The sequence below is a fragment of the Symsagittifera roscoffensis genome, chromosome 2 (genome assembly GCF_963678635.1).
Source record: "Symsagittifera roscoffensis chromosome 2, txSymRosc1.1, whole genome shotgun sequence".
NCBI classification, from domain to species: Eukaryota; Metazoa; Xenacoelomorpha; order Acoela; family Convolutidae; genus Symsagittifera; species Symsagittifera roscoffensis.
The window spans coordinates 35,066,370-35,079,892 of NC_087063.1; the positions used below are offsets into that span (position 1 = coordinate 35,066,370).

The following is a 13,523-nucleotide window of genomic DNA, read 5'->3' on the forward strand; positions in this document are numbered from 1 at the left end:
GTTTCAGCTAATCAACATGATAACAGTGACATGCATAATCATCTCCATCTGCTCATTTTGCGCGGGAACCCACGAAGCTTTCGTAGAGACAGTTTCAATAGAGGAGTTCTCGACGTCTTCAACTAGTCGTGGGACTCAAAACATGACAAGCACAGATTTCAGCTACAGAGGGGCGGAGTCTACACTTCAGGAGGAAGTGGAAGTGAAGTCTGACAAGAGGTCACACAGTGTACTTTTCGTAATCGAGTGCCTTTGCAACAGTTGGTTCACGTTCGAACTCTTCATGCGGTTCTTGGTCAGTCCTCAAAAGCAGAAGTTTGTACGCGAAGGAGTCAACATCATCGACTTCTTAGCCACTGTGGATTTCTATATTGAGGTAGTTCAACGTATGATCAAACTAACTGGACTCTATAAGGACTGCCTGGACGTCTTGTCAATCATCCGGATACTCAGGATATTCAAACTCACCAGACATCATCCTGGCCTCAAGATTCTCCAGTTAACTTTAAAAGCTTCGGCCAGGGAACTGTTCCTGCTTATTTTGTTCCTCATATTCGGAGTGGTGATCTTTAGTGCGATGGTTTACTTTGCCGAAAAGATGGAACTGAAGGCACAGAAGCACAAGAAGAATGATTTCCACTCTATTATTGATGGGTTCTGGTGGAGTGTGGTTACTATGACAACTGTAGGCTACGGAGACATGGTACCCAAAAGCTACTCAGGTATGATTCTTTGACCTACCAATGAAATGCATATGCATTTAGGCATTGATTTAAACGCCATCATTGTTAGACCACATCAGCGTGCTTTTCTGATTTTGTAGAACGTGCAACTTTACATAAATTCTTTACGTGCAACTTTTCATAAATTGCTATAAAGAGAGTAGAGTTTTGAGGCTTGTATAGTTTTCTGGAACAACAATCAGTTTGTAATTTTCTAAAAAAAACTTCCGAATGGCTATTTTGTTGTCTACGTAATCTAGCAAAAGCAGCAGCGAACTCAAAGTTAGCTTAGACCAAATCGGTTTTTTTTTTTATTTTGCTAATCTTATTTTAAATCCTATGAATCATATGACTTCAATAAGTCTCTTTTAGCTTCATCTGTTTAAAAAAAGAACAATTATTAACTTGCTAGCTCAATGATTGCGTAATGAATTCGATCTACATGAATGCGAAGTACCAAATGTCAATTACACTTGTCTTCCCATTTATTTCTCATATCCCAGACTATGAACAGGTATCACTTTTAATGAGGTCGTCTTTTCATTGGAATATGACCCAGATAGTATTCGGGAAAAAATCAGATTTAACATTTAATGAGTTATTTTTTTAAATGGCCGTATACTTTATTTTTTAGCTCCAAAATGCATTTTCGTCAAAACTGATAGAATAAAAGCAAGCATGATTGTTGAATTGATTGGTCAGTTTAAATTGGGTTTGTAAGCACTTCAAGTACTGAGAGATGGACTGAAAGTAAAAACTGAAAGATGGACCAGCCATGCAGGAATGATTTCATCGCGGAAATTTCGCCGTTGAAAGAGATTGATTAGTTTTTACCTGGAGACAGATTAAAATTTGAAATTTTCCTGATAAATCATCATCAGTTATGGCAGTTATAAATCAATGTTAATATTCAGTCTATACTGTTATACCTTTGTTCTTGCATTAACTCTCATTCTAATGTTTGAAAAAGCTGATTTAGGACTTATTAATTCGAAACTGTCGCGTGATATGCTAGATTTCTTCGAAAAGCTATACTTGAGTGACCACTGGTTTTTAGAGGAATGTTTTTGGAAAAGCATTTCAGCAATTAAACTTAATGAAAACTCTGTTTCAACACTGTTTTAATCAAAAGTAAAAGAGTAAAAGAAAACTTTTAAAAGAAGTACAAAAGTAAAAGAAAACTTTCTTCCAATGTTTGATTCAAAAAATAAAGAGTATCAATAAAAGTTAAGATATTGGCTTTACACAAACTGGATAAAACTTAAAAAAATGCATCTTATTTTTTTCTTCGTAAGCACTGCAGGGTTTTGAACCCTCTAAGTTTTTTTAAAATTTGTGGCAATAGTCGCAAAAAAGAGTCAGTTTTTGCAGGAACGCTTCTTCTTACCAGCTACGCACAATTTCCACATATTAAGGTAAATTATGATGAAGCATAATTGGATTCCAGTGTGCCATCTTTGTTCAGTGTTTGTACTTTAAGCAAACCTAATCAAGACCGCTTATTGTTGGTTCTAAAGAGATGATGGTTGTGAAGTTTCTCGGATTCGCAACAATTGTTATTCAAGAAAAATTGAACATAATTATGAGCGCTTGTTCTTGCATTAAATCCAAAAGTTGGACGATCATATCATAAGATTCTTTTCTTCTTTTTCAAATGCCAGGGATGTCAAATTTTCAAGGCCAAGGCTCAAGTTTCAACTGTATTTTTTTAAGATTATTCTGAGGCCCAGCTCATCATTTTTCGTCATAAAATTCTGCCAGAGATTTATGAAGAAAATTTTAATAAAAATTTACAAAAAAGCTATCTGTTGTCATGTTATTTAGTTCAGATAGAATTTGTGACTAGTAAAACATCTGATAAGTTTTCTGATAAAATTTTAAGCAGTTTCGCAAAATATTCAAGCAAGCAGAAAAATTTATAATTCTTTTCTTTCTAAATGGTGTCTTTGTTAGTTGAGATTATAATTTTGATTTTTTAAAATCCTTTTTCTCCAAAAAAACTATCTTTTCCTTTTTTCATATAGAGAGAAAAAACCAACAAAGCAGCTGTTCATTTTGTGATCAACAATTGTCATCATGTCGTCATCATTATCATTTATGTTGTTCTTTATCGACTCCTCTAGCATTAAGGGATTAGGAACAAACTAAAACAACCTCTCCTTCTGTAGTAAAGGTCAAGGAGCAATTTTGTTTGATTCTAGCTGGAAGTTATCGATCAATAATTATCGAACATTTCACACATAAACAAGAATAGAGTATTTTACATATTCAATTGCATGGCAGGATGTTAACTGATCTAGGGATTAGTAAAAAGGGGCAATTCCTTATGCTCTTGATCCATGATTTAAAGCAAAAATTATTAAAAATTACAGGAATGCTGGTGGGTATGCTGTGCGCTCTGGCGGGTGTGTTGACAACCTCCCTGCCCATCCCAGTCATAGTGAGCAACTTCACCATCTTCTACCAACACATGGAGGCCAGGAAGAAACTACCCAAGAGGAGACGGCGCATCCTGCCTGCCACAGTGGAGAAGGTGCAGAGGTCAGACCAGCAGAATAGAGCCAACAAACAGGCCAGGAACAGACGGAGTATGTTTTATTTTATTCCGTTTCAATTCTTTAAATGTCAGTGAACCGAGTCAAGACACTTATATGGGTTGTATTGATTTTTTTAGTAAGAAAAAATCTATAAGTTTGTTCAGACCAATTTTGGTCTTTTGTATTTCTTTTGTTCTTTTTTTAAGTTCAGTTCAAATGCATTTGCTGAAAGGAAGGTAAAAGCGGAAAGTGGAACCTGATCTAAACTATATTTTATGATTGGATAAATTAAATGTTTTACCAATGTAAAGTATTTAATATTAACCAATCATGATCCATCTAACTAACAACCCACTTATTTGTAAGTGCTGAAGTTACTTGTAATTTCAGCACCAGAGAGATTTGAATTTAACTTAGAAATTAGTTGGACTCTCCCGAGCACTTCAGCAGCCGCAATAAACCAGTATACCCTAGATCTATTGAGCCTAGCAGAGACTAGTTAAACAACCTGAGACTAGATAGTATAAGAGTAAGATTAGGATCGGTATTAGACTAAGAAGTTGCACGAATCTATCCGGCCGAAAATAAGATAGCGTGACGAGCAGACGGTGTACCCTATCCGAAATTACTCTATGAGTTATACACCCCAGTCTTAACTCATCTGGTGCGACCATAAGTCTCGAACAAGACCTTACTAGATTAGAATTAACCAAAAATAGATTAGAAATTAGACAAAAACATTTACAAAATGTTATACGACAATAATTTAATTGAAATGTCTCTCCGACTCAATAGATCAGAGCCAATATTCCGAACCATAATAGAACTACCCGGAATTGGAAGAAGACCTCGAACCAAAGACGACATACGACAAAGTAGAAACTTGCCGTATAGTTATATGATAGTTCGGCAAAAGCCAGAACAAACTTTTATATTTCGAATACTACTTGCAATGAATTTAGATTTCCATTTGCAAACATAAAACCTTGAAGTTACTCTTCAAAATCATTTCAGGCGCTAAACAAAATTAATATTATACAATAACGATTGATAAAAAGATCTAAGATCGTTTTCCTAAAACTCTGCAGTAATATACAAAACATGTTTGAAAAATATTTATTGGAAAATAAAAATAAAAATTAGTAGCATGACAATAAATGGTTAGTAATCATAAATCATCCTGTTGTTCCAGCTTCATCACCTAAAACATAACAGCAATCATCAACTCACTAATATCATCAAAACACTAAATTTTTCCTTTACACAAATTTAAAACTTTATCAAAATTTAAAGTCACTTAATTTTAAAACCAGATCATCAAGGCTTATCCTTGGATCTTAAATCATTTTCTACTTAATTAAATTTTAAACTTGATCATCAAGGCTTATCCTTGGATCAAACAGAACAACTTTGTTCTCCCCCACCCACTTAATTAGTGTCTAACGACCTCAAACGTCGATTCACTATCCAACCCTCTCTAAAAACCCAAGACTAATAGAAATTTTTTAACCAAAACTAATCATTCAAATTAGGATAAACAGTGAAGAACTTCGGTTATTCATCCTTCACTTGACCCCCCCTCTTACCAGACCCAGGATAAATCTTAGACTTAGTAAGTTTAAAATAGTATCTAACGAACTACTCGCGTTCTAATTATACCTGAACCTTGTGGATCGATTTACTATTCTCCAACCCTTGAACACAATCACTACCCCTAAGTAAGATTAAGTAAGTTAACACCTTAGCTTATACTAGTCACGAGAAAGTAAAAATCATTCTTCGGAATCGATATACTTTTCTCTCCAACCCTGAACAAAAAGACCCAGGTTAAGCTAACCAAAAAATCGTAAGAACTAACAGTTTAAGAAAATAGAAATCATTTAACAACCTTTGCATCCGTCATTCTAAACCTTATGTCATTTAAAAATCTAGGAAATAAACAAACAATCATTTTACACAATTGTGAAATAGATAACAAAAAATACGACCTTGTAATCACACCTCATACACAAACAGTTGGATACATTCGAACAAAACGACAAACACTAAAGAGGAAAATAATAACTAAACAAAGACAAATAACACGAAAAAGATTTTCAAAAAATCGAAACGCATTTTCAGAATCAGAAACCAACAGTTTAGACGAACTTTACAAACTAAAAGAATCAATAGATAAAAATTACCCACAACACGATCAATTATATTTTTCTGACTCAGAAACAACTTCAAATTCATCACAAAGAGGAAAAAGAAGAATAAAAAAACAGTATAAACACAAACCAGTACATTTATACAATTGGAATCAACCAATTCGACACATTAATAATTACATATTAACAGTCATCGAACGAAAAAATGAGTTCAACACACACCCCAGGTGACGAAACTCCAGATGATGATGAAATCTTTCCCTTTATAGTAGATGCAGATACTGATAGAGGACAACACATATTTTGTCAAAATTTACTCGTAAATTTATTTGAACCCGGAATCAGTCCATGTAAAACAGAGTTCCCCGATGTAAAAATCAAAAGACAAATCATAGATCACTATCTAAAAGATATATGCAACATAACACAACAGTATGGAATCTACTCTATAGAATTCACCTCACCAAACCATAATAATAGAACATATACTATACAAACAGACGATCTTGATTTAGAATTTTCAAAAGTTTTTTCAGAATATATAAAAAGCATCCAATACCATAACTCACAAAGAGCAAACTCCATATTCACCAATGAAGTTTTCGCAATAATATATAGTTATATTTCGATATTAGAAAATGAACTTCCATTAACAAATGTCTCACCGACAGAAACATCTAAACATTTAAGAGTACGGCATGAAATTACACTACTCTCTAGTTATTTAAACATCATTAAAGAAAATTTCACGAAAGACGATGTTTCACAACATACCAAACACGATTTACAAAAAATTTTGGCATGGTTCATAATAGATTATTTCACACACAATATTGATTTAATTGCACAAGCAAGAAAAAATTTTAGACCCCAAAATTCGAACGATGATACCGCTATCACAGAACAATCAGATTATGTTTGGGACCCCGAATGGTCTCATCCCGCATTTATAAGCTTTCCACAATCAATCTCAAGTCAAGCAATAGGTACAATATCTTACATAAGAGATTATGTAAGAGTAATACCATTAACAATTGATGCAACTCCATTAAACTATAATACATTTTTACCCGATACACAAAATAATAGTTTAAACTCTACAGTCATACACAACGAAAACCTCAATGGAACTAGGAATCTTACTCAACAAGATATCCAGACACCATCACACTTCACAAATGAAGAAATTGTACACACAACAACTACACAACAAAGTATTTCACCAATACGCCCAAATTTAATAACACCAAGAAATACAAATCCTTCACAAACACAGGTAACCTTACAATCAACCGTTAAACCTTCGGTTGCCCCTAAATATTCACATATGGATTACCAAACATACAGACCCATGACAATACCATCAAAAACACGCAAAACATTCACTAGAAACAACTTTGCAGACCATAATTATAATTATACACATCCATCAAAAACAAATTATCAACCACAAAGGAATTTTAACCAATATACAAAACCTCGAAACTGGGATAACCCAACAGCCCAATATAATTCCAAAAATTTTCAACCAAATCCTCCACAGGATCGCAGTGAAAATTACCCATTTTTTCAACAGAATAAAAATAAAAAACAAACATCTTATCAAATGGATTATTTATCCTCAGATGACGATTTCTTACAACCAGATATATTTGCACCAAATACTCAAGAATATCGTAGACAAGGAATACAGAGAACACGTACAAATCATAGAAATTTTTCTCCACAACCAATAGATGCACAACATCAACAACCAATTCAACAACAAAATCTAATTAATACACAATCTTTTCAACCAATTCAACAACAAAATCCAATGACTGCACACTCGTATCAACCATCACAAATGCAAAATGAAATACCACTCCCATATTATCTTCAACAACATGAAATAACAAGAAACCAACTTTCAAATTTTTCTCAAATGCCAAATGCAGCAGAATCATTACAAATGACAATGAATCCATACCTTATGGGTGGATCATCAATAACATCAAACAAACTTTTAATGGTTTTCACAGGAACAGATCCTGAATACTCTGTAGAAGATTATCTAAATGCAAAAACAGCAAATTTGATTTTAAACATTGGACCTGAACCAATTAATACGCCACTACACCAAAACTGGATACATCGACGCACAGCGTTAATACAAACAACTTTAGATGGCGCAGCCCAAAAATGGTTTTCAGTACTACCTCTAGAAATAAAATCAAACTGGAAAAGATTTACACAAGAATTTTCAAAAATGTTTGACTCCGAAAGAAACAAACAACAACAAAGAGTTTTATGTAATGAAATTCGCAGATTACCAAACGAAACCATCAAGCAAATAGCAGTACGAATCGAAACACTAGTTCGAAAAGCATATTCACTAAATACACATGACTATAAAAACACAAAGATGACAGAAATCTTAATGATGACCTTAACACCACCATTAAGGAAAATAGCAATAAAAAAGAGAGCATCTCATCCTTCTTCAATTCGAGAACCCGATTTAGATTTTCGAAAACTAGTAGACAAACTAGAACAAGCAGAAATCACGATGAAACTAGAAGAAACGGAAAATCTGAAATTACAATACGTTAACAAAATTGAAACGACTTCCACTAATATTAATAATATACAGGAATCAGAAACAGACCTCGTTGAAAAAATCACTGAAATACTTAATATTTACGAAAAGAACCCAAACTTTAAAGGCAAACCATCTTTCAAAAAATGGTGTAATTTTTGCCGACGATACGGACATAGTATTTCCGAATGTAGACAAAAACAGCAAGATAATCAAAATAAACCTCAAAAATACAAAGAACCAAATAAATCATTCTATCAATACATGAAAAAAGATCAAAATTTACCGAACAAAACAGTTCACAGCAACAACAGTTCAGGAAAACCACTCCCGAACAATACAAGTTACACAAGAAATCAATCCCCATATAACTCAAGTTATAGAGGAAGATCACCAGAACGAAGAAATACACAAAACTCATCACAAAATCACTACAATAGACCAAATAGTAGAAATAACTACTCCAGATCAAATTCAAATACACAACGATTTGTTTCTAGATCTAATTCCCAATCAAGAAATAACTACTATCCAAACAATCAATCACGAAATTCATCATACAATAGGAATAGAAACTACTCCTATAATCGAAATAGAAGTTATTCAAACAACCGAAACCAGAATTACCCGAACAATCGATCAAGGAATAACTCATATAATAGATCGAACTATAACAGACCAAACAATAACTACCAAAACAGATCGCGAAATAATTCACAAAATCGACACCCAAGTTATAATAATCGTTACAGAAATTATTCCCAATCACCACATAGGAATAATAATAACTATAATAATTCTAATAATCGTCATAGAAGTAATACACCTAAACATCAAAGGCAAATCAATCAAGTACAATCTAACCCAGAAACAACATCAGACCCTCCAGGTATTGATGACACAGTAACTGATACATTACAACTTAATCAAATAAACTGTACATCATCAGATTCAGAAAGTGATACTGAAAACACTCTTGCTATCAATATGATAAAAGTCGAAAATGACTATGAATCTGTCATATATGAACAACCCTTTCCATCACATATATATGAAAATCAATCAGAATTTCTTCAAAATTATTACACTACACCCATAAATTCCACACCAACGACACAAGAAACAAATGAGATTAACACTACAAATCAAACCAATAAAAATACCAAAACAAAATGCTTGAATACAAACCACATTTATCAAAATATACAAAAAGAACAACCCAAAGAAAAAATTTGGACAATACCATTTCTCTTAGAAAGCCCAAGAAATAAAGAATTTCAACCACCAGACCTTGAAATAGATTTTTTAATTGATTCAGGAGCAGAATCAAACATAATAAACATTCCCACATGGAATGAAATAAAAACTTTACATCCAAAGCTAACACCTCTTGAAACCTCCAGTAAACTAGCAACAGCACAAGGATCAACATTGATAAACTACGGAAAAATCCAATTATTTCTCCTCCCTACCAGAACAATGGAGCAAAGTAAAATTCTAAACAAGCCATTTAAACAAATATTCCATATCACTGATATTAAATATAATATCATTGGAATACCATTTTTTTCGAAGTATATACCAACAATTAACATACTAAATAGTAAAATATTAATCAAAGATAAATATACAAAAACAAAAGAAACATCCCTAACATTTTTTCAAAGATTAAACAAACAACCACCATTCTTTTCAAAATTTTATCCAATATATAACCAACAAAGAAAACACCTGAAACCACTATCAGGGAACATATATAATTTTTCAATCAAACAAGTTCACCAATATGATAAAGAACAAAACAAACAAAAATTTTATATGTCAGATTTTGAATTCAAACCTATTCATAAATTTTTCAAAATCACAATCTCTTCAATAAAATATTTGAAAAATTCGAATTCAGATATTATTTCCTTACATGTTTATAACAACACACCTTATCAAGTAACATTACCTTTAGGACTTTTAGGATATTGTGAAACCAATGCTACAATATCACCAATACACGAAAAAGCCTATCGCGTAAATAATATACTCCAATTACTAGATATTTGCCAATCTACAATTCTTAATGAAGAATTATCTATAAATAATATAATAAGTAACGAAAACAGAAATACGGATTATTTCACAAAAACTCCATATTTCAAACCTACATTCAACATCAGTAACTACACAGAGGACCAACAAAAATTTTTAACAATGTTTAATTTCCAACATTCACAAATAACACAAGACGAATTCGAAAAGTTAGCCAAACAGCTAATTAAATATTCATCAGTCTATGCAACATCAAAATTCGATGTTGGCAAAATCAGTTCATCACTACATCTCCCATTAAAACCAAACGCAGTTTTCAAAAAACAGAGAGCAAGTAAAGTACCAATTCACTTACATGATAAAGTAAACAGATTACTCGATATTTTAGAACAATACAACATTATATCACCAGTTAATAAAGAAGAACAACCAAAAGGCAACACATTTATCAACCCCGTTATCATTCTAGCTAAAAGAGAATCATTAAAAATCGTTCTCGATGCTAGATACCTCAATTCACTTATAGATGAATCAAAATGTAATTGGCCCATTGAACCAATACAAGTTATTTTAACAAAAATAAACGGCAAATACTTCACAACCGCCGACATGAATAGTGCATACAATCAAATGCCACTAGATGAACAATCACGACGTTTAACACAATTTGTTATCGGAAACCAACAATATGAATTTAACCGCTTATTCTATGGAATATCCATAGGACCAGCAACATTTTCAGCTTTTATGAGCAAAATTTTTAGACCACTAATACTCAAGAAAAACGCAATCACCTATCTAGACGATGTTTTTATGCAATCACAAACAAAAGACGAAATGTTCAACGTTTTAGAAAAATATCACCAAATACTTCAGAACGAAAATCTGAAGGCCGCCCCCGATAAATCACACTTCTTTTTAACAAGAGTTAAATTCTTAGGACATAACATCGAAAGAAAAACAATCACCCCACTGAAATCACGCATTGACGCTATTCAAAAACTTCAACCACCAACAAATAAAAAGAAAATCCAAGAATTCCTTGGAATGTTAAACTTTTTAAGTAAATATGTTTATAAAATGCAATTATATCTACGACCATTTTATAACATCCTTAGACAACAAAATAATTTTGAATGGAACACAGAACATCAAACACGATTTGAAGAAATAAAGAAACTTTTAACTGAACAAATTTCAAACACAATTCCAGACTCAAATCAACCATTTTATGCAATGTGCGATGCTTCGAACTTTGGCATCGGCGCAGCACTATTACAATCACATAATGGTACAAATAAAATGAACTTGATATCAGCAAATTCTCGATTATTCACTCAAGCAGAGCTACGACTCTCAACTCTAATGAGAGAATGTACAGCCATAATATATACACTGACAGAATATGAATTTCTGATACTTGGATCAAAACATCCAACAGTTCTATTCACAGACCATAAACCAATCATCTTTCTCTTCACACAGAAATCTAACCCAAACCACCGAGTTTACAGATTTCAACTAATTCTAATGAAATTTCCAAACTTACATATAGTTTGGACTGCAGGAAAAAATCTTGCATTACCAGACACCTTAAGTCGAAATACACCACCTGAATTACTTACACGAAAAACAACAGTTGAAATACCCAAAAATATAAAATTCTACCTTGCAGAAAACGAAACATCACCTCGATTAGAATGCAAATATGCAGTAAAAACTGATATTGAACAATCACAAATAAATAATTTACAACATTTTCCACTTTATTTAGATTGTCAAAATAATCATTATGAAGTTGATTTACTTGGAACATCAACCTTCAAACCAATCCCATATTCCCAATGGATAAAAAGTAACACCCAACAAAAACGAACAAAACAACACCCGCCTAAAAAAGACCATTTTCCACTAATTGAAAAAGAAGATTTAACTGATAAAATAAATTTATCAGGACCACAAACAAATAATTCAAAATACACAATAAATCAAGTTTTTGACCTTCACGACCCACTTGATACAATACCCTTATCTAAATTAGAAATTGAAAACATTTTTCTCCCCCCAACAGATACGATTACAAATTCAACACTGAAACAATATCAAAATCTTGACCCGATAATTAGACAACTGAAATCATGGCACAAATATAAAACTAAACCTATCAAAGCAGATTCAACCATTCTAGGAAACAAAACACTCCTCCGATACTTTCGCAAATTTAACAACACAACAATTAACGAAAATACAGACCTTTTAGAGTATAACCTGAATGAATCTACAGTTCCATGTCTCCCTTTAAGTATGATTCTTATAGCTTTTAATATTTCACATACACAAAATATTAAAGGACACTCTGGATCAGAAAAAACATATTCAAATTTTATACAAAATTTTTACTTCCCAAATGCACCAATTTGGATAAAAGTACTATGCAATGATTGTATAGTATGTCAACTGAATAAACCTTACCCAAATCAAAAACAAATAGCACAAAAACAAGATTTTAAAGGACAAAGTTTGTACTTTAATCACCGTATCTCATTTGATACTAAAGGACCAATTTCACCCTCATCAGAAGGAAACTCCTACATTATGGTAATTGTTGACGCATTCACACACTATGTAGCACTTAACCCAGTACCACATTGTAATGCTTATTACGCATATACAACACTTTATGAACACTGGATAGCAAAATTTGGACTACCAGAAATTTTAGTTACAGACAATGGTACAGAATTCATAAATAATGAAATAATAACACTATGTCATTTATATAACATTAAACACAAACCACGTACATCTCATGCACCTTGGACAAACGGCTTAGTCGAAGGTATGAACCGTTCACTACAAGAATATCTTAGATGTATCATCAATGGAAATGATACAAAATATACCGAATGGTCAGCAGATGTAAAATTATTTCCCTTAGCATATAATTCACAAATTACGACAACTTTAGGAATGTCACCATATGAAATGGTTTTTAACCAAAAGCCACGCAAACCAATAATGTTTACAGCAAATTCTCATAAAAACGCACAAGGTTATTGTCAACCAAATAAAGACTCAATTTGTTATAACCTCCCATTACATACGCACGATGAAGATCATTTTCATCACCCACAAATTCTTAAATTAGCCTCCGGTACACACACCGAATGGATTCTAAATAGAGATAAAAAACACAATGAAATTTATCAAAAAATAACAAAAAAGTTATTACAAAGACAAAACATTAATGAACAAATCAATTCACGTTTTACACCAGCCTCCGATTTAAAAATTGGAACATTTGTTTTAATACCTAATTTTAATACTCAAAAAGGAATTTCTAAAAAATTACAACCCCTTCGAAAAGGACCATACCAAATAATTGCAAAACCCACTGATGTCACATATAAAATTATCGACTCAAACAAAAAAGAAATCGTTCAACATCGAAACAACCTATTACCTTATTACCCAAAAGAATACGCACTCCGCGAAT

At 32.5% G+C, this 13,523-nt stretch overlaps 1 protein-coding gene across 12 annotated transcripts in view; it reads left to right on the plus strand.

Annotated features, from left to right (window-relative positions):
* The window catches only part of LOC134840695 (potassium voltage-gated channel subfamily C member 4-like), a 78,342-nt gene that overhangs the window by 46,674 nt on the left and 18,145 nt on the right, over nucleotides 1–13,523 (plus strand). For all 12 annotated transcript variants that reach the window (XM_063856676.1, XM_063856669.1, XM_063856674.1 and 9 more), the window contains 2 exons: nucleotides 8–722; nucleotides 3,095–3,310. In XM_063856676.1, coding sequence (XP_063712746.1) covers nucleotides 8–722; nucleotides 3,095–3,310 — 931 coding nt within the window. The remainder of the gene's footprint in view (nucleotides 1–7; nucleotides 723–3,094; nucleotides 3,311–13,523) is intronic.